The sequence below is a fragment of the Amaranthus tricolor genome, chromosome 1 (assembly GCF_026212465.1).
Source record: "Amaranthus tricolor cultivar Red isolate AtriRed21 chromosome 1, ASM2621246v1, whole genome shotgun sequence".
NCBI classification, from domain to species: domain Eukaryota; kingdom Viridiplantae; phylum Streptophyta; class Magnoliopsida; order Caryophyllales; family Amaranthaceae; genus Amaranthus; species Amaranthus tricolor.
Window position 1 is genome coordinate 42,239,679 of NC_080047.1, and position 23,484 is coordinate 42,263,162.

At 35.0% G+C, this 23,484-nt stretch overlaps 1 protein-coding gene across 1 annotated transcript; it reads right to left on the reverse strand.

Moving 5' to 3' along the window:
* Positions 1 to 1,117: 1,117 nt before the first annotated feature.
* On the reverse strand, positions 1,118 to 22,430 carry LOC130810955 (glycosyltransferase-like KOBITO 1). Its single transcript, XM_057677077.1, has 11 exons — positions 22,131 to 22,430; positions 19,445 to 19,594; positions 19,063 to 19,115; positions 18,601 to 18,709; positions 17,686 to 17,820; positions 16,907 to 16,951; positions 7,930 to 8,129; positions 6,918 to 7,059; positions 1,968 to 2,014; positions 1,398 to 1,485; positions 1,118 to 1,258 (listed from the first exon to the last, which is right to left on the reverse strand). Exons 1-11 carry the CDS (start codon positions 22,200 to 22,202, stop codon positions 1,118 to 1,120), a joined length of 1,182 nt encoding a protein of 393 aa, XP_057533060.1. The 5' UTR covers positions 22,203 to 22,430.
* Positions 22,431 to 23,484: the final 1,054 nt, after the last annotated feature.

The following is a 23,484-nucleotide window of genomic DNA, read 5'->3' on the forward strand; positions in this document are numbered from 1 at the left end:
CAAGCAACTGTTACAAAGTCTAGTTATTTGCTTGCTTCTTCACGTCATGAAAACCAATGGTCATTGTATTTGGTTTTGGTTAAGCCTCCTTCACCATATTATTTATTTCATCAAAAAAACTTTCGAAAATCAGAAAAATTTATCTTTGGATTAGTTAAGCGGCTTATCATCGATCGACATCTGCGTGTACATTTTGCTATCGGGATTCAATGGATTGTTTGTAGCACTTAGCATGCTGAAAAACCGTCTCACATGGGGGTTTGAACCTTCATGTACTTGCATAGGCAAATCTTCTTCTGAGTGCTCATTGTTTTCTTTTTAAAAAGTTTGGTACGTATCCAGGAATCTATACTAGCAACAACATCATGCTCCATACGCAGTAACTAATTATTTGCATTGTTTCGCTCAAGGGAAAAAAACTACAGTTCTTCCCAGCTTAATACCGAAATACTACTTTCACCAGGGAGGATATTTCAATGACATCTCCAATTGTGATAATTCTCTACAAAATTCTTACGCATTAAACTTAAAAGGATCCTTAAATTCATTCGGATCTTTAAAAACACGATTTTTGCATTTGATACAGGGACATCTAATATTCGTGGTTGATAAGTATATACAAATATATAGAATTATAATTTTTTTTTTAAAAAAGGTTATTTGTATCTTTTGTTTGGAACAAAACTACAAATAACACAGTTATTTGTATCTTTGATTTGAAACAAAAGATAAAAATAATGGGTTATTTGTATCGTTTGTTTCAAAGAAATGATACAAATAATATGTTATTTGTAACCCTTTTATTTATAACCCCCAATACAAGATATAAATAGCCTTAAATCAAATATAAAAATAAGACTTTTTCACCTAGTAATTAAAACATCAATATAGTATCCTCCTTGGGTATGCACCAAAATTTCTTCTGTATATTAGTCATCATAACCATATAAGTTACAATTTTTTTTTTTTTGATTAAGCTGGATAATCCCCTATAACTAAAAGAAAAGGAGAAATAATTCATTTTTTCTTGATGATGAAAATTAAACCTCTATTATAAAAATTGAAGGAAAATCTACAACCATTAACTAACTTATAATTCTCTTTTAATAAAAATTAATTAATTTTGTGGAGATGAAATGCCCATGCCTAGAGAAGGCCCATTTAAGCTACCTTGAGATTCATGACTGCTTGAATTGTCCTTTACTGAAGTGATCATGGAAGCATAAACTTGGGATGCTTTTAATTGTTTAATAATAACCTACAATAACATTGTACAAAATAATATTGGTACAAAAAAAATTATTTACTAGAAGAATATACATTGATTAAAAGGATAAGAGAAAAGAATTAATTTTCTTAAAATTAAATAAATTTTGGTGCTTAATTGAAGTTATTACCATTGGAGTATAAACCCTTGTCAAAATACCATACTTCAATAGTCTGCGTTTCAATTCTTCATCACCCCACACCACATGTTCTTGATACCTTTTATATTATTGTAAGGAAAAATCCAATAACAATAATGTCAAATCTTTAAAAATAAAAATTATGCAATGTTTAAAAATTATATATTCAATAAAAATACATTTTATTTTAAAAACAGTAACGGATTGGGAAAGAAAAAAAAAAACTATGTCAATTTAATAAAATTATAAACTACTAATCCCATTTAGTTTTTTTCACATGGCAATATATTATTTCAATCTTTAATGTCTTTGCTTGTGCTTAGTTATTAAAAATTATAAAAGTGATAATAAAAAATTTAGATCGAAAAAAATCAAATAAGATTTCAGTTGATTATTTTCTAATTTATATATTAAGAAAAAATACAAATAAGAGTGATTGATAAATGATGTCAAAAATAAAAATAGAAGCTTGTTAGTGAAATGAAGGGAGTATTATATTATAGAAGTATTATAATGTTTATGTTATCAATTAGAAACATTACAATACGTTTGATTTCTCACCATCGAAGCATTTCTGGTCGTGGTGTTGTTGAAGCAATAATGAATGCCTGCAAGTTTGAAAATTTTCTTCATTTAGATACCAAAAGGCAAATGCATAAAAATGAAAAAAAGAACTTCTTTACATTTTATTTGAAAGAAAATTTTCAAATGATAAAAAGATTTAGAAGCAAAAAAATCTCAAAATAACCTTTCCTCTCCTCTCTGAAAGACTGAGATAATGCGGAATAATTAGGGTTTGAATACGTTTTGTATTACCATTAATGACAGGCATAAGCCAGAATATATACAAGTACATATGGTCTACCTAAGGCAATAGAATAAATGACAGAATAAACTAAAAAATTACAAATCAGAAAGATTTCCCTAAATATTTACTTTCCTACATTCCCCCTTAAGTTAGGTCTTCGGGCCACCAATACCTAACTTGCATAATGTCTGCTCAAAGACGTCTAATGTGACTGCCTTCGTAAGAATATCAGTAAGCTGATCCTTTGATCTGACATAGGGAAGACTTATAATCTTATTCTGTAGTTTCTCCTTAATAAAATGTCTGTCAATTTCCACATGTTTAGTCCTGTCACGCTGAACGGAATTTTTAGAAATACTAATTGCTTCTTTATTATCACAAAACAATTTGCATGCCTTTCTTTGTGGGAAATGTAGTTCACTTAGAAGTTTCTTCAACCACATCACTTCAGTTATGCCTTTTGCAATGCCAAGGAACTCCGCTTCTGCACTTGATAGGGCAACCACTTTTTGTTTCTTACTCTTACATGTAACTAGGTTTCCTCCAACTAGTGTGAAATATCCAGAAGTGGATCTCCTATCATTCCGATCTCCTGCCCAGTCAGCATCTGTGTAGGCTAGAAGATCTAAATGTCTGTTCTTCTTATAAAATATCTCTCTACTACTAGTACCTTTGAGATACCTCGGAATCCTCATAACCACTGCCATGTGCTGTATATGTGGCTGATGCATGAATCTACTTACTACACTACGTATGCGATGTCTGGTCTGGTGTGAGCAAGATAGATAAGTATCTCAACAAATCTCTGATATTGTCCTCCATCTGCGGGTTTTTCTCCTTTAACCATATGGAGTCCATGATGAGCTATGATAGGAGTTTCTACAGGTTTGCAATCAATCATACCAATCTCTGCCAATAGATCAAGAACATACTTCCTTTAACTTATAAAGATTCCTCTTTCTGACCTCAGAACTTCAATGCCAAGGAAGTATTTTAATTGCCCCAAATCTTTCATCTCAAATTCACTAGAAAGCTGCTTCTTCAGAGTATTAATCTCATCCTTGTCATCTCCGGTGATGATCATATCATCTATATAGATGATTAAGCAAGTAATTCGGCCTTTCTGCTTCTTAAGGAACAGAGTATGATCTGAGTTGCTTTGTTTGTACCCAAACTTTGTCATAGCTGTGGTGAACCTGCCAAACCATGCCCTTGGACACTGTTTTAAACCATAGAACGCCTTCTTTGGGTTACAACCTTTACTTTGCTTATAATCACTCGAGAACCCTAGAGGAGCCTTCATGTATACTTCTTCCTTTATTTTCCCATGAAGGAAAGCATTCTTTACATCGAACTGGTGTAGTGGCCAATCCTTGCTTACAGCAACAGAAAAAAGAACTCGGATAGTATCAATTTTAGCCAGTGGGGAGAAAGTTTCCGAGTAATCCACCCCATAAGTCTGTGTGTACCCCTGTGCTACCAACCTAGCTTTAAACCTTTCAACTGTTCCATCAGCTCGATATTTAATAGAGTACACCCACCTGCACCCTATTGTTTTCTTTCCCTTCGGCTAATCACACTTTTCCCAAGTTTCATTCTTATTGAGAGCAGAAATTTCTTCTTCCATTGCTTTCTTCCATTTAGGATCTCAGAGTGCTTCTTCAATATTTTTTGGTACATCACTAGAGTAGAGAGCAGTATTAAAGGCCACAGCTGAGAGGGAGAGATTGTCATTATTTTCCCTGTTAATAGGATATCTAGACCTCTGTGCTTCAAATTTCGGATCATACCTTCTTAGTGATACACTTCTCGTGCTCCTAGAAGGTAACTCATACCTGTTTGGTATGCCTACATTGGCAACATCATCAGGAATATTTTCAACTACTTGAGGAACATCATAATTTACTTCTTGCAGCTAAAGAGGGATGACCTAAACGTCGATGCTATAGCCAAAAATGATGATCAGATGAGCCACGAGTAAGCAAAGCTTGACCTTTGTGAGTTGTCTCATCAACATAGTATAATCCTCCTTGTTCAGTACCATGTCCAATAACGGTCCCGGTCTGAGCATCCTGCACAACACAACTAGTGGAAGACATGAGAATAGTACAATTAAGTTCCCAAGTACGCTGACTAACAAAAAGTAACTTATGAGACAAACTAGAAACTAACAAACAATTTTTTAAATGCATAGAGGGAGACACATTAATAAAACCAACACTTTGAACTCGAACACACTCTCCATTGGCAGTTTTAATATGAGAATGGGTTGAGGGTTTATGAGTGATGAGATCATGAGAGTCGAAGTTCATAGTGTCAGTGGCTCCACAATAAAAAATCCATGGTGTAGATTGGATTTGAGAACTTTTATTTTTTGGGATGGAAAATTTTATTTCGGCTTATGTGGGTAATGTGGGTTGGTTTGGGAGTGGAATTTTAGGGAATTTAGGTGACATACTGTGGGCTAATTGGAGGGTTTAAATAAAAGGGAATTAGGGTTAGGTTTTTTAGTGGAATCATGTGACCCACTATATAAGGCTATTTTTGGAAAGTTTTCATTCATCCTTTTCCTCTCCCCTTTGGCCGGTTGTGTGTTTCTCTTTCCTCTCATGTTTCTGGGTTTGTGTTCTTCCTTTCCCTTCATTGTTGTTGTCCCTTACAAACCTCCAAAGTTTTCCCCCTTATTGCCGGTGGTATATGTTGTACTGAGGAGGGCTTTGCCGCCGGCTCGACCTGGTGTACCGGTGCCTTGGTGGCAGCCTTCTTCTTTTGTAGATCTTCCCACCAATCTAGGTAGCCAATGAGCTTGAAACATCCATCTTTGGTGTGTTTCGAACCACCACAGTGATTGCATTTCAAGTTTGTTCTATCCTCTCGCCAGAGTGGCCATTTTTCCGACCGGTGATGGGCGATGAGGCCACAATCGATTTCTGAGCGGTTTTGCCCCAATGATGAACTGTCGACCATGATTCCATGCCTCGAAATCTTCCTGCGAATAGCTGCATATGCCATGTCCAAGGTTGGAAGTGGCACTTGATTTAGTAGATCTCGATGTTCTTTGTCGAGTGAGTCATCGATGCCGACCAGAAATTGGTACAATCTCTGAGTTTGAATGTATGTATTAAAAAAAGTGATGTCCTCATCGTGCTTCATTGGGTTCGGCATTCACCGGTCGATTTCTTTCCAAATCGTATTAAGTTTACTGAAGTAAACTTCAATTGTGTCATTGTTTTGTTTGATTGCACTTGCTTTTGTACTGAGATCAAAAATTTGCAACTCGTCCCTTGCACTGCCGAGAAGAGTCTCAATACCACTCCATAAGTCCTATGTCGTATTGTAGTCTAAAAATTGATTAATCAGATCTGACTCGATGTTTGTGATAATCCATGAGAGGACTATCGTATCTCTTTGCTTCCACTGTTGGTAATTCGAACTTGCAGATGAAAGTAGGGCGGTAATGATGTGATCGAGTCGTCTCCGACTTTGTATGGCTATATGCATCAATTTACACCATCTGGTGTAGTTATGGTAAGTCAGTTTTTTAGCCACCTTCAAATCTGGTGCCGATGGTTCAATTTGGCTGGTTTTGTTCATTTGTTGAACAAACAAAACACTTGTTCCATTTGTGCCATTGTTAAGGGTTGGTTTTCTGTGTTTTTGTTTGGTTTTGAATCTGCCATGGAAAAAGGTAAGTAAATGGTAAATGATGAAAGCAAAAAAAAAATGGTGTTCGACAACCCGGAAAATACCTTACGACTCTGATACCATGAAAGACTGAGATAATGCGGAATGATTAGGGTTTGAATACGTTTTGTATTACCATTAATGACAGGCATAAACCATAATATATACAAGTACATATGGTCTAACTAAGGCAATAGAATAAATGACAGAATAAAATAAATAATTACAAATCAGAAAGATTTCCCTAAATATTTACTTTTCTACACTCTTCTCTCATTCTATTTACTCTTTTAGAAGAGAACATTCCAAAAGTCTCTTTTCTAGTGTATCAACATGCGATGTTGCAAGGTCAAGTTAATATTTTCTTTGTTTCTTCACTACATTTTTCAAGCCGCTCTTATAAGGAGTTTATGAGAATGCTTGAAAATATCAAAAATTAAAAATGGTATGTCCGAAAAGAATGACGTTCCTACCTTAATTGATTACTCCCATAGGCGAACTTGACGGGGGTTCTCATGTGAGGGGGGTGTTGGGATGATTTATCCCACATCGACAAATTGAACATGGAGTGCACACTTTATAAGTTATTGGAGTTCTTCTTCCCATTGCCATATGGTTTTGGGATAATATATATCTACTTGACTTATGAAATGTGTGCACCTAGTGTTTCCCCATTAATATAATGGTATTTACAATAAGTCCAGCCTAATTTAACATAAGGTACAACTAAAAAAACAACGCCACCTCCCTTTATTCTCATAAAGCACATCTCTCGATAAACAAATCACTAATAAATTAAGGTACAACTAAGGAACAACGCCTCCATTTGTCTCATAGCACATCTCTTTCGATGCACAAATCATTAAATAAAGAGTTAGGTATAACTAAGGAAAAACGCTTATAAATAGAGGTCTTCCGTTTATTCACAGAACACATCTCTCTCGATACAAAAATCACTATTGCTAAATCGGGAATACGTTTAATGAAATAAAACTAGAAAGCAAAGTATAGATACTTACGGAACTATCAAACTTCAAATAAAAACATCTCTTAACATCTTCTTGAGTAGGCTTACAATTACATCTATCTCGTCTTGAAGTCAAATCGGAAAACCTTGTGTATGTGTAATGCAAAACCACAGCCTCACTGATTTCTAACTCTCTGCCAATGAATTATCAACAATAATGAGATATCAATAATAATCGAGAATCATGTGTTCGTTTTAGGCCGTGACAATTTGTCACATAATCTCACCGTGGTCCGCTCGTGTGGACACGGAACACCCGTGGGCTCGGGCCCACAAACCCACGGGAATGAGCATTGACTTGCACATAATCTTGGTGAGGTTTATTGTTTCCCAAAACCATATGATAATGGGAAGGACTCCAACAACTTATAAAGTGTGTACTGTACACCATCTCTAATTTATCGATGTGGGATTAACTTAATGGTTGAGGACTTACCCTTGCGATTGGGGTTTGATTTTTATCACCTATGAGAAAGATTAATTCCCTTCTTAGAAGGCAGAGATCTAGAACAAAAACAAATGATATCGATGATATTTAAAAAAAAATGTGTTAAGGAGGTTAAACCCGAGTCAATTTTTTCTTTCACATAGCAAATTTTTTACCAATTTAACTAACACATACACGTGTTTATAGGTATATGCTAGAGTATATGTTATATATTCTAACACGCCCCCTCACACAAGAGCCCATTAGGCTAGAAGGGTGGATGCACATATGCACTGAACATTCCACTTTAAATGAGGGGTGGTTGAGATTCGAACCCGTGACCTCTTGTCACGTTGGCTTCTAATACCATGTCAAGGATTCAACTCAATCAAAAGCTTAAACTGATAGTTGAGGCCTCATGATATGTTATATACTCTAATAGTATATGATTTATACATAAGTTAAATGGTGTCATTTGACATCAATAAGTGCCCTTAGATTTGTCTATGCCTTGCATGTAGAAATTTTCTAGCCTACTCCCATAAAAAAAAAATGAATATAATGAATATGGTCTTACATGAGATCTTTGTCGTAGTTACTCCATCTGTGGGCTCCATTAGGGCGAAGATGATCTTGAATTCTTGCAGCTGATTTTCCATTTGAGTACGTTAAGAAATAGCTTGGATTACCTGGCTTGGTTGCTTCCTTGTAGAGATAGAATTTTAAGTCGGAGTTGTTGATTGGAAGATGCACTATATTCCTTTTGAACATGGACACCTGAGTTTATGAGGGGGCGGAGTCAGAATCTTACATTAAAAGAAATCAAATAACTAATACGCTAAATTATAGTTTAAAGACATGATGTACTAACAAAAATTTATATAAAAAGCAAATGATATATATTTTTTATAAATTATATCTTAACACAAATTATCAAATACTAGTGTAGAATTCCGTGCGATGCACATTTTTTTTAGCATCAGCATATATAAACGTATGATATTAAAAAAATAAAGTCAGAGATATTATATAGTAAAAATACCCAATTTTGACAGTTATATGTATAAATTAACTTTGTAATTTTAGAAATTGTCAACAATATATGATGCAATATATATTTACTAATTTACTCATATTAACTATAAATAAATGCTACTTAAAGATAGTTTAATGGTAGAGATATTGGTCAAGATCAAATACAATGTCCTTTTTATTTAGCAAATAAATGTCTTTCATTTGGTAAATTCTCTTTAGATGTGGCACTTGAAAATTTCCAAGCTTTGTAATGGTAGAGATATTGATCAAGATCTACTTTATCTTATTTAGTTTAATATTATAGTGTATGTGTTGAAACACGTAACTCCTAATCCTAAGCCCCTGAAGGAGGAATCCGAATACCTACAGGACGATTCACCCTGTGGGACGATAAAGAAGCACAAAACACCTGCAGGATGGGTAATCCTGCAGAGCAATAGAAGACCATAAGTGCCTACAGGATGGTTAATCCTGCAGAGCGATAGAAGAACATAAGTACCTACAGGATGATTAAACCTGCAGAGCGATAAAAGAACATAAGTACCTGCAGGATGGTTAATCCTGCAAAATGATAGAGGAACATAAATACTTGCTGGATGGTTAATCCTGCAGAATGATAACATCGAATATAATGACATGACATAAGACAACTGCAGCCGTACTCAGAAAAATCTGTTAACACTCGTATAAGGCAAGGCACCACACCTACCTCGTACCCTACCTAGGAAAATGTACTAAAAGACAGAGAGTAGGGACCATGGTAAAGATCAGCAAATCACCAAATGCCACATAGGCCTACGAGATACTTTACTTCTCTCTCCATTGATCCCCAAAAGATTCCATTTAAGATAAAAGCCAAAACAGCCATTAGCGTTTTTGGATCCTCTCCTAAGACTCATTACTATAAATACACGATGCCATGTATCACCAAGGGTAACGTATCTTTTTACACTAAAACCCATACAAAATATTCGCTTGAGCTTTAACAGAAATCTTCTTAACTTACTGAATTAATCATCAAAGGAGGACCCCCGGAGGACCCCTCTTCGGTCCTTGTTTGTTATCTTGTGTAGGAGAACATAGTGGAACAACCTAGAAAGCGACTTAAGCCTCCCCAGTGGTTCATATCTACTGTGAACCTTAAAAGACATTCTCATCGCAATAGTTGAGAATGTTGATTGTTCTCTCAACAGCCGGAACAATTTGGCGCTAGAAGGAGGGCCTAGTTCTTTCTAGCTACGTTTCACCCAACTCTTAAACCAATCACAAACTTTCCTTGAAAATGAACAACCAAAAGAAAAACCTTCGATCCAAATCTAGCGAGCTCCACCGAGCTAAAGTTGAAGGAACCTCAAATCTTCAAATCCTCAACAAAGCCAGGAACCACGTTCCATCAACGACCCAAACCCTAACCACGAGCAAAACTGGAACCAAATCCCTACTCGTAACCCACCTGTTGTTATGGGTGCTAAAGAATCAGAAGATGATGAAGCAACATCCTCTGTGGTGAAAGCACCCTCTGCTAGGCTAGGATTTCCACTCCTCCCAGTGGAGGACTGACATCCGAAGAAATAGCCACGCTAGCACATGGGCTCACGCAACCAATCATTGTTGCAAGGAGCAACCTAGCAATAACTCCACCACTGAAGCATGCTGCCGTGAATAACCCTATTCCTTATCCTCCTCACGAGGAGGATAAGACTGAAAAACTACCTGGATACGTCAGATATGATGGAAGCACTGACCCCATAGAACATCTCAACGCTTACCAAGGACATATGTCTCTTCAGAGCTCACAGTGATGCTTCCTGGTGCAAGAATTTCGCCTTAACCATGACAGGGCTTGCTCAAACTTGGTTTCAATACCTCCCTGAAGGTTCTATCACCAGTCTTGATGACTTGGCTACAAAATTTATGAGTAAGTATGCGCCGATTGTCAAACGACCAAGACAATCCATTGAAATAATGAGGTGTAGGCAGAGGAAAGAAGAATCCCTTAATGAGTACAGTGCACGATTCAGCATAGAATGTCTAACAGTCACCAAACCCGAAAATTCCATCATTCTCCTGGCCTTCAGGTCAGGATTGAATGATGACAGATCATATAGCAGAAGGTTCAAGGAAGATGATGGATGGATCAACAATTACAGCATGGACGACGTTAGAGAAAGAGCAGAGAGGTTCACTGCCTCAGAAAATTTCAGATACATTGTTGCAAGTCTTAGAGGAGAGAACAACAACAATAATAAGAGTCATACCCTGTTCGTTCCCAGAACAATCAGGACAGAAGAAGCAGGGGAAAAGGTGTCGACGAAAGGAGAAGTCACAGGGATGAGGCCAAGAGACCTACACTCCGAACCTTTGCCCAATTCACACCCCTAAATGCCTCTAGGGCACAAATCTTCCATCTTCACCGAAACTCCAAGTTATGTGAAAGACCCCCACCGTCCCTCAGGTCAGGAAACAACTTAAACCAGTTTTGTGACTTTCATGGAAGTTCAAGACACTCCACTGAATCCTACAGAATCCTGAAAAATAATCTGGAGGACCTAATCTAGAGGGGTAATTTCAAAAACTACGTTAAGTGAAACGTTGAACAGAAACGTCAAACTGAAGTTGAGAATAAGAGGAATCCTTGCCCAAGCCAGGACGAAACAGAAGCCAAGAAATAGAAGAAAGCCCCAATCTACATTATCTTCGAAAAATCCGGTGGCTTAGCAGATGGAGAAGCACATTTGAAGGTTGTAACCCAAACCACAGCCAGGATTTTCGAAGTCCATGAAGAAGCAGAAGCACCAGATTTTCCTGACATGACTTCTACAAGGGAAGATTGTAAGGAAGTCTCTTATCCCCACTATGATCCCTTAGTCATGGTAGTGAAAATAGCATAGCAGCCTGTCTATAGAGTCCTAATAGACACAGGGGCAGAAGTGAATGTAATATACAAAAGCTGCTAGGACAGAATGGATGCAGGAGGACAACACCTACATTCAAGACAAGAAAGGAATCGTTGCCACTTCCCCACAGGAGTTCTACATCATTGATGCCCCGACAAGGTATAACTACATCTTGGGGAGGAAATTCATAGAGAACATCACAGGCATCCGTTCCTCTTTCCATCAAACACTCTTGTTTATAGGAGAAAATGGAAGGGTGGGGAGGGTCAAAGGCTAACAGCAGATGGCCAGGACATGCAACATGATTAAAGCTATCAGGACCCCCAAACAGAAGCCTAGAAGAGAAGAAGAGAAAAAAGAAGAGAAAAACAAGAGAGTATGTACAGAAGAAATGGTGAAGGATCCAGGCACGGTCCTAACTCTCAGGGAAAAGGGGGCAGTAGAGATAGACCCTAGACCCTTGTATGATGATGAAGCAGGAAATAAAATACCTCCCAGGACTTTAGAGCATGAGGAGACAGAGCTGGAAGAGATACCCCTCATTGAAGGGACAGATAAAATGATCAAGTTTTGGAAGACCTTATCACCAATAATTAAGGCTGAGTTAGTAAGCCCAATGAAGGAAAACGCATACCTCTTTGCATGGTCTGTTGATATAGGGAAAACTGCATTCATTTGCACAGCGGGAGTCTACAACTACAAAATGATGCCATTTGGCTTAAAGAACGCAGGTGCAACATATTAATGGACCAGATATTTGTCAGCCAAGGGGGGGGGGGGGGGGGAACCTGGAAGTGTACGTGGACGATTCAATTGTCAAGAGCAAGAAGGAAGAAAACCTCATACCTAATCTCAAAGAAACCTTTGGGAACATGAGGAAGCACAATATGAGATTGAATCCCAAGAAATGCGTATTTGGCATCAAGGCTGGAAAGTTCTTGGGATTCATGGTGTCCCAAAGAGGTATACATGCAAATCCGGCTAAGGTGCAAGCTGTTTTGGACTTGGCGGAACCAAAATCCAAGAAGGATGTAATGAGGCTCACTGGGAAAATGGCGGCTCTTTCCAGATTCATAGCTAATTCAGCAGAAAATCCCTGCCGTCTTTAAGGTGCTCCGTGGGAATAAGAATTTCTTTTGGGAAGACGAACAGAAAAAAGCTTACCAACAACTGAAAAACCACCTGCATAGCCTGCCCACCCTGGCAAGGCCTGTCTTAGGGAAAAATTTGTATCTGTATGCTGCTGCCAGTCAAACCACTATAAGTGCAACGATAGTCAGGGAAGAAGGAAATGTGCAGCAACCAATCTGTTACGTAAGCAGGATCCTACTAGATGTAAAAACCCGCTATTCCCTGATAGAGAAGACAGCCTGTGCTGTCGTGGTGGCCGCCAGAAAACTCAAACCTTACTTCAATGCCCTTCAGGTAATTGTATTAACTGATCTACCACTTGAAAAGTTCCTAGACAAGATTGAGAGCTCTGGGAGACTGGCCAAGTGGGCCGTTGAACTAAATGGATACGGTATCGAGTATCAAGCAAAAACTGATTTCAAAGGACAAGCCTTGGCTGACATATTGCAGAATGCACGCACAACCCTGAGCTGAAAAAAGATGCACTCGTCTGGTGGCTGCTCATAGATGGCTCTTCCAGAAATGTAAGTGCAGGTTTAGGAGTTGTCTTAATATCTCCGGAAGGGAAAACCATAGAGTATGCTCTGAAATTCCAATTCAGAGTTACAAACAATGAAGCAGAGTATGAAACAGTGATTGCAGGCCTGCAATTCTGCAGAGCCTTGGAAACAAAACACGTAAAAACTAAGAATGGATTCTCAATTGGTAGTAAACTAGATCCTGGGGGAATACGAGGCTAGAGAACCTTCAATGCAGAAATATTTAGCAAAGATCAAAACCTAATTGCACACTTTGAAGGCTTCGAAGTAGAAAGACTCCCCAGATCACAGAATGAACAGGCCGACGCCCTTCCCAAATTAGAAAGCGCCAGCCAACATGAAATGAAAAGATCTGTCCTAGTGGAGGTAAAACAACAAAGTTCAATCTATGAAGGTGCAACATCAGTCTTCGCAATCAACAGATTGAATCTTCACCAAGGGGAAAGTCCCTGGCCCACAGAGCATTCAGGGCAGGATACTACTAGCTAAATGCCCTCTCAGACGCAAAGAATGTAGTTGAGATATTCGAGAAATGCTAGAAATTTGGTCCTAGCATTAATACACCTTTCAATGAGCTAAAGTTCATCCACAACCCAATTCCTTTTGCCCAATGGGGCTTGAACCTCTTGAGGCCATTCCCTGTGGCCCCAGGAGGGGTCAAATTCCTTATAGTGGGTGTGGATTATTTTAACAAGTGGGTGAAAGCAGAGCCTCTCGCTACAATCACCTCCAAGAAGGTTGAAAATTTTATATGGCAGCACGTCATCACCAGATTTGGGTTACTCATTGTCCTGACGATGGACAATGGAAAGCAGTTTGATTGTGATACCTTAAGGGAATATCTCAGTGACTTCAAGATCAATGTCGCATATTCATCAGTCTGTAATCCTCAGTGCAATGGCCAAGCCGAAGTAGCCAATAAACAAATCTTGAATGGACTGAAGAAAAAACTTGATGAGGCAAAGGGTAGATGGTCTGAGGTCCTGTATGATGTATTATGGTCATTCAGAACTGCTCCCAAAGAGGCTATAGGACAGACTCCCTTCAGGCTAGTATATGGCCCAGAGGTTTTACTTTCTGTTGAAATCGGTGTACCAACTCTGCGTACCTAATGCTATGAAGAAAGTGAACATCAAGAATCAAGGTTGCTGGACCTTGAACTCGTTGAGGAAGTACGAGAAGAAGATGCTCTAAAAATGGAAGCCTACCAGAACAGGGTTGCAAGATTGTAGAATAGGATGGTGAGAGAAAGAACCTTTCAAGTGGGAGATCTAGTCCTGAGATATGCCCAAGCTACGAAAATTCGAGATCATGGGAAGCTTTCCGAAACCTAGGAAGGTCCCTACATCGTAACTTAAGTTTTGGGTCATGGAGCCTACAAATTGACAAAGCCAAATTCTGGCACAACTGAAATTCTAGAGTCTTGAAGAAGTATTATGTATAATTTCGCTGTAGTCTATGCACAACTGTATTGAATATGGTCTTTTTTGACCTTTTAATGAATCAAGTTGACTTTATATACAACTATACTAAAAATAATTATATTACCTGCGAATTTCTCCCAACCTTGAGAATCTAAAGGTAACAGTTAAAAGAGGTCGCTCAACAGAAGAGCCTGATAAATGAAATCTGCTACCTTAACCATGAAAACAAAAGCTTTTTAGTTAAGAGAGACCCTAAAGTCCCGAATGTTATCCAAAAGAAGAATCAAGCCAGTTCGGTTTACGTCATTGTTTGGCTAAAGCTAAATAGTGCAGAGGTTACTTCAAAGCCAAGAGACTTGGATAATTTTGGCTTATTTTCCTTGGGTCAAATACTTATCAGGAAAGTTATCTAGTACCCTGATAAGATTGTTCCAGATCCCAAATAGACAAACACTTTTGAAATAGCTAAAGTCCCTAACGCATAGGGATGGTACTAGGATCCTGATAACCATCAGACAATGTCAATGCCAAAAGACTAGTATAATTCTGGCTCATTCTTCTTAGGTCATGGATTTAACAGGAAAGCTATCTAATGCCTTGCTAAAATAGACTCTTGCCCTAAACAGACTTTTGCCAATTCTTGGATCAAGAACCCTAACAGGAAAGTCATTTTACCGTGAAAAGAAGGTCTTGGAATCAAAAAAGTAAAGGCTAACGATCCTTAGGTCAACACTCTTCAGGACAAATGTTTTATACCTTGAAGAGGGCGTTCCAGATCCGAGCTAGATAAAAAACATTTATACTACCTACGACCTATTTCGAGAGTCTAAAGGTAACAGTTCAGAGAGGCCATTCAATAGAAGACCTTGACACAACGGTCATATCGTCCTGAAACACAACATCCTGCTAACATCATCCTGAAAATAAAATATCCTACAAATATCACCTTGAAACACAATATCTTGAAAATACAAACCCAACGCAATTTCAAACAAGTATAATCTATATCCTTTAGCATGATTACTAAAGCACATGGACTAGGGGGCATGTATAGGGATAGTACCACCATATATCCCATAAAAGGCGAGTAAAGAAACGAAAATTTTCTTTCAAAAAACTTGCAAAAATAGAAACCCCAACTCTAAAGAGCAGGCAAAAGGAAGAACATGAACTAGAATCAGACCTGTTGGCTCCTTCTTCCATGACTCAACAGGTCTGAGGGGCAAATTGTATGTGTTGGAACACGTAACCCCTAATCCTAAGATCCTAAAGGAGGAATTCGAATACCTGCAGGACGATTCACCCTGCAGGAAGATAAAGAAGCATAAAACACCTGCAGGATGATTTATCCTGCAGAGCGATAAAAGAACATAAGTACCTGCAGGATGATTAATCCTGCAGAGCGATAGAAGAACATAAGTACCTGCAGGATGATTAATCCTACAGAGCGATAAAAGAACATAAGTACCTTCAAGATGGTTAATCCTACAGAATGGTAGAGGAACATAAATACCTGCAGGCATCCTACTGAATGATAACAGCGAATATAATGACATGGCATAAGACAACTGCAACCATACTCAGAAAAACTTGTCAACACTCATATAAGGTAAGACACCACACCTACCTCGTACCCTACCTAGGAAAATATACTAAAAGACAGAGAGTGGGGACCATGGTACAAAGATCAGCAAATCACCAAATGCCACATAGGCTTACGAGATACTCTACTTCTCTCTCCACTGATCCCCAAAAGATTCCATTCAAGATAAAAGCCAAAACGGCCATTAGGATTTTGGGATCCTCTTCTAAGACTCACTACTATAAATACACGATGCCACGCATCACCAAGGGTAACGTATCTTTTTACACTAAAACCCATACAAAATATTCGCTTGAGCTTTAACAACAATCTTCTTAAGACCCCACTGTAATCATCGGAGGAGGACCCCTCTCCGACCCTCGTTCGTTATCTTGTGTAGAAGAACATAGTAAAACAGCCTAGAAAGCGACTTAAGTCTCCCCAGTGATTCATATCTACTGTGAACCTTAAAAGACATTCTCTTCGCAACAGTTGAGAGTGTTAATTGTTCTCTCAACACCTGGAACATATAGTAATTAATTAATTTGATTATTGCATATGGTAAATCATTGTGGATTCATTTAGTTATAGTATGATTTTTATGTAATCACTAAAAATCTCGAATCTAATATAAAAATTATACAAAAATTAGGAAAGACCAAATTAAAGTCAAGGAATAATATTACCAAGGAGGCAAATCTGCAGGTCTTAGCTTGTATGAGGCTGAGACGGGTGAATACAATTTGTTGGTTTTTACTTTAAAATAATAAAAATCATTAATTTAAATTATAAATTATCATTTGATTATAATTGATATTTTAAAATTGTTAATGATTATTTATGACTATAAAAAGTGATTATATATGTAGGTATCATATCATATACAATAACAATTGATTAAGCAAAATTGTTGTTACTTATTAATGGAGTACAAATTAAACTTTACCTCATCAAAAGGATTTTTAACATCATCTCTCTCAACGGCACCTTCCTGAAATGAGGAGAAATCTACTAATTAGCAGCCAATCTATTCATACAAGATATATTCTACCAATCGATAACCCTGCATCACTATAAAAACGAACTATCTGGTGACAAACTGTCGTTAAACTTGAATAATTGTAATTATAAAGTTGATATTAATTTGAATTAAATTTAAATTTAATTTTATAAAGTTGTTATTAATTTGAATAAAATTTAAATATAATTTACATTTTTTGCTAACTAATATGAGTTATTAGTGATTATTAACAACAAAAACAAAAGGAATATTATAGTTTTTAGAATAATTTGCGAATTACAACCTTAAAACTTTAGGACTTTTGCTAATTACAATCTTAATGTTTATTCTTTTTGAATTACAGTGACCAAAGTATCAAAGTCATGCATTTAGGTCAAATAACATAATTCAGACCACTTACCCTAGAATTTCAACAACCAAAACGGTTGGAATAATATGATTTGGTATGAACGCTGTAGATTTTGATGCTTTGGTGGTTGTAATTCGCAAATAATAAATAATGAAACTGTAATTCGCAAAAGTCCTAAATTTTAAGACTGTAATTCGCAAATTATTCTATTATTTATTATGACTTAAATTTATAGGTTTTTTTATCTTTTGCTCTGGGGTCTAAAAATAAATGAGAAGGCGGTGTATATTCACCTGTATAAAAGGGTAGTTGAGGTAATACATGCAAAATAATTTAATGAGAGAATATAACTCACATAATTAAGAAAAACAACTGCGTCAACTTCACTTGGAACTTTGGCCAATAACTCTAGCACCGAGTAATCTTGAGTCCCTCCAGGATGTAGGAGCTCATCAGTGTCAAGATGGATAATCCATTCCATACCAGCTTCCTATATACAAATGTTAATATGGGTATAAATCTCATTTATCATTATTATTTTAATTTGAAAGTGGACAAACAAAAAGATCAGATGGAGTAGTACTCTATATAATAATATTTGTGTACAACTGTTGATTGAATGTACATCTCAAGTCTCACATCAGAAAATATGAAGGTGTTGACAAATTTTTAAGTAATTCAATTCCAAATTAGTATGAGGTGTTTTGGGAGGTGCTTAAAAATATATCCACATGGGATTGAATTGGCTTAAAGCAGAAAATATCTTACTAATGTGGATCATTATGACATGCGAACCAATAATTGATATCAGAGCGAAAGGGTTGACGGTTAAACAAATATATGATGAAGCAATATTGTGAGTGGCAAGCTGAATTGCTAGAACAGATGTGTGGGCGTATTCTCTGTGTGACCTCACGATGAGAGAATCTAATTTTGGTGACTTGTATCGAAAGTGTTCTTGAGCAAGTTTCATGGTAAAGCAACGGTGGAAGAAAATAAATTATATCATTAGAGTAGAGGGCACGAGTAATGTAGTCTGAGGGATGAATTGTTGAGTATACATCTCAAGTCCCACATATATAAAAAAGATAAGAAAGTGTTAACTAGTATATATGTAATCTAACTCCAAATTAGTATGAAGACTTTTATTCAAAACAAATCTATAAAGACACGATCTAAAGCGAACAATATGACACTGATGCGAGTCATTCAAGACCGTCAGCCTAACATGCTACAAGCTAAGTCAATGAGAAAAGTTGATAGGTCGTACCTTTGCCATGACTATAGCCATTTCCATGTTAAGGTTTTGCTTCACAAATAATGCATGATTACATGGCTTGTGGAACTCGTTAGAAAGCCAAGTTTCATTCCATATTCGACTGATAAGTGTTAACCCAAAATTAGAGCCACATAAAAAAAAAGGACAAATTCAATTTTTTATACCATTTTACATGAAATATTATTTAACTTTAAAATACAAGAGTAAATTATTTCGAGATATATAGGGCTATTCATATAAATTTTAAAATTCATAACACTTAATTTGTATTATTATTAATTTATATTAACAAATTGGTGGTCAAAAGCACAATATTAAAATATTATTTCCAAATAAATAGAAAATAAAAATATGTTTATACTTTCATTTTATTTTAGTTATTTGCTGATGAATATTACTAAGGGAATAATTATTAAGCCATATTACCAAGGAATTTAAACAAATAACACAAACCTGTTAGCTTGTTGCACCTCTAGTTCTCTTGTTCTTGGTATTGTTTTTACCCCCTTTAACATAATTAATATTTAAGAGAATAAGTCATATATATAATCCACTTCAGTGAAAGAACAAGGTAATTAATAATTTTAATAGGAGATAATTGTCAATTCAACCAAAAGCTTAAGTTGATGGTTGAAGTCCAAGGATACGTTATATAATCTAAACTGTCATCTTACACGAGAGCTCATTGGACTAGAAGTATGAGGGGTGATTGGGATTCAAACCCACGACCTCTTATCACACTGACTTCTAATACCATGTTAAAGAACCAATTCAACCTAACGGTTAAGCTGATGGTTGAGGCAAATAGAAGGTATTAGTTAATTAAATAACTTACAGGAATAGAATCAAGGAGTTTAGAAACAGTAGGACTTGCAGCCTTGCCTTCCACAAATAGAAAGAAGTTTGTTACGCCAACAACCTTGTGATAAAAGATCCATGCTAGAATATCTTCTACCCCTGCTGAAGTAGTTCCAGTAATAGATATCTGATGTAGAAGTAGTAAATTCACATTTAAAACATTTACTCCTACTATATAGAAGTTACTAGAAGTATATAATTATTAATACGAATTCACTATAATAATTGCAAAGAATTTAAAATGAAAATTTAAAGTTTAGAAAATATTGTTTAAATTATTATATATTTATTACTCCCTTCATTTAACCAAATATTCCTTTAGTCCCTGTGAGAAAATACCATGATTAAAAAAAACTCCCATACATTATTTAAGTCATACGGTGCTAAATTCATAGGGAATATCTTATTTGTTTTTCATATTTCTAACTGTACTAATAATAAAAATTTATAAAAAATTGATATTAATAAAAAGTTGATATTAATAAAGTTTACATTAAGAGAATCAAATATATAATCTCACTTGCAATAGTAATAAAAAAAACCAAATGGAAAGTTGTTAGTAAAAGGAAAGAAAAATAATATAAAATTATTATATACTTTTTTCATTCTAAAATACTTGTCACGTTATGGTTATTGGTACCATTCATCATTCAAGCTCATTTTATATATTATAATTAATGTGTAAGAAAAAATATAGTCAAGTAAGATCTTGTTTGAATTGTCTAATCACATACTTTCATAATATTAGCTATTTATAATTTTTAGATATACATAATTCAATATATAAATAATCAAAATGATACATTTAATTTCGTAAAAAGTCAAATATAGTAACTAATCCAAATCCAACTATAATGGATGGAGGAAGTATATGATTGCATATAAAACATTTTAGATTAAGTTTAGTTTTAGATGTTAAATCAGATACACTTGTAAGTCGTTTTCTATATATGAGAGCCTAACATGAACAATGAAAATAATTTTTTCGCATTTTTATTGAATGTATTAATATTTGAGTTTTTTTTTTTAAAAATTATAAGCAAATGAAACTAAATAGCTGAAACATAATATATGTATATAGGTATATTATATTTACACGAAAGTGAATAAGGGGTGAGAAGAAAGAGGGGAAAACCATACATTGATGCGTTCTACATTGCAATAAGAAGTAGAATAAATGACATACATACCACAAATAAATAAAAGGCTAAGAAGAAGTTGATCCAATCATATATATGAACTACAAAATAATCTACCAATACCAAATTTGTCAAAGACTATGACCCCTCAATTAAGTAACAAAACTTACAAGTCGCACTTTTAATTGAAATAATTAAAATGGCATAATTTTGTCATTTAGAAGGCCGAGTCAATTATTTACGGATTTTGAGAATTCCACTCTTCCGCCCATTTTACTTCTCTAGATAAGGGTTGCATGAATGCCTTAATTAAAAGCCAAGAAGTTTATATTAAGTTATTAATTTTAAAATACTACATAAATTCTTAAATGAGATAGTTTTACGGTATATTATTTCTATTAGACTGACTCATATATATTTAGTGTATTAAAGTCAGCACTTATAATTTAAAATTGATCAATTAGATAAATGTGCTAATTATATAAATCCGTCTTATAATGAAAAGGTTTCATATAAGACGAGATGAAGATATTATTATAAAATTAAAAATTCATAGTTTTTATGAGAATTTGAATTGCATAGCTCAAATTTCATTTTAGTTATTTTAGTTATTTTAGTTATATAGAATTTTATTTGATTTTTTGATATTTAATAAGACCTAATTAGAATAGTATACTATAAATTAATAAGTAGATTTAAATTAAAAATACAATAGACCTCGTTTTGAAGGGGTCGAGCCTCTTCTGATTCTATGTAGATATATTAGAAAAGAGAAAGGGAGAAAAGATAGAATCGTGGTTAGCACGTTAAAGAAAGAGCGATAAATGGAATTAGAAGACCAATTACTAGCCGGGAACCAAGGGGGAATGATTTAGGGTTCCTATTTTTCTATTGTTGATTGCTAAAGGAGTTGCTTCTCATGTCTTCACTACATGTGGGTTTTACATATTCATGAATTTTTAAAAGTGATTAATCATTTTTGATTCAATTTTTTAAATTATTAAAATAGTAAATGGTGTTGACTTCCCTTTAAAAAATAGTGTTGACCATTTTTTTTTCTTATTGGATAAACTGAAGAAAAATAATGGGTCAGACTAGTTGAAAATCAAATTCATTACTTTAAATGAAAAATAAGTGATTCTTATTGATTCTTAATCAACTAGAATAAGATCTGATTTTTAATCAATTGAGTTTTTTTGTTTTAAATGTCTGTTTCTTAAAAACATTGGTTATATTTGGAAATAACGTACACATGACGACCTTAATAAATTGGTCTAGAGATCACACTATTTTGGGCAACTACTTTTGGTAAAAGTTTCATTGTATATATTGATAAAAATTTTATTCATGTAGTTAAATTTTAATTTTAATTTATTTTTTGTTTTATCAAACATTGAATTTAAGCTGATTTATAATTTTTAAATAAAATTATTAACGTAACGTAGATGAATATTTTTTTTCCAAACCCATCTAAAATGTAAATATATGGTAAACTGTTAAAACAAAATGAAGAAAATTACTAACCTTGGGTCTAACAAAAGATTCATTATAATTGAAGTTCCAACCGCCAATATGAGAGAAGTCAAAAGACTTCATTTGAGCCTTTTCATTTGTAGTACTCTTAGTCGTCGATTCATTATGATCCGACGATGTGGAGTTTAGCTGAGTCGAGCTACGGGTTGCGCAAATGGTGGGACTATCAAGAGACAAGCGCGTTAGCAGCTCGGTTGAGCCGCTGCGCCATTGAAAGAAAATGGTGAAGATAAGAAGAATAATGATAAGAAAGAGATAAGTTTTGGTGGTGCATCTATTAATGGCATTAGAAGAAATATTATTTGCATAAGTTGATGAAGATGGAGAAGATGAGTTGGGTCTTGGAGATGGTGAAATCTCCAACATTTTATTGATCTTCTTTTTATTATTTTGCCAGAAAAATAAGAGGAATTTATCAATTAAGAGAGATTTTATTCAAGTGTAGTTAGTATATAATATATAATATATTGGTTTAATTATATTATTTACTTGTGTTGACATTGTCTTTAGATGGTGGAGTCATGTATAGAAGAAAAGAGAAGTGGTAACCATTGACCTAGGAGTCATGGAGAAGTGGTAGTTTTTTTCCTTTTTTTTTTTCATTGCTTTATTGCATGTTGTGTCCAGTCGAGGGACTTTATTCTCTTTAGATTCTGATCATAGTTTTTATGAGTATGATATATTGGATGTAAAAATGATGACGATGACTCATTTCCTAATTCTACTTAAATATCTCATCCTTTTCTTTTTTTTGGCATATTAATTAATTTATATTAAATGCTTCATTTCGTTATTATGTAACCATTTCCTTTTACTTATGTTATTATGAGATTCAATTATCTATATAATTGTCATTATTATTTTTTAGTTCTCTTATTATTTAATTCACTCTTCTTATGCTGTCACTTGTGATCCTCTTTCCATTTTCTTAAAATTAGTGCATATTGCAAATAAGATGTTTTATTTGAATAAGAGGGAGTATTATTTATTTGTTATTATATATGGAATTTGGGATTTGGTGAGGCATTTTGAGATGGACAAATGAGCTGATTTTGCATCTAGTATTTGAGAATGATTTCATAAGTTTAAAGAGTTGTACATAAAAAAAACATCATACATAGAGCTGCGTAATTTGGCGATCCCAAAGTATTCTGACTTGAAATACTTCCTCTGATCCATTCTGAAATACTCGCTACATAATGAATTTTGACACTGTTCATCATTCAAGCTTATTTTATATATTGTAGCTAATGTGTGAGAAAAAATTTAGACAAGTGGGATCTTGTTTGAATCGTCTAATCGCATACTTTCATAATATTAAGTTTTTATAATTTTTAGATATGTA

Coding starts and splice junctions, on each gene's coding strand:
- LOC130810955 (XM_057677077.1), bottom strand. CDS start 22,202: ATGAAGTCTTTTGACTTCTCTCATATTGGCGGTTGGAACTTCAATTAT. Junction 19,116..19,444: donor AACTCCTTGATTCTATTCCT/GTAAGTTATTTA, acceptor ATTATGTTAAAG/GGGGTAAAAACAATACCAAG. Junction 18,710..19,062: donor GAGGTGCAACAAGCTAACAG/GTTTGTGTTATT, acceptor AACACTTATCAG/TCGAATATGGAATGAAACTT.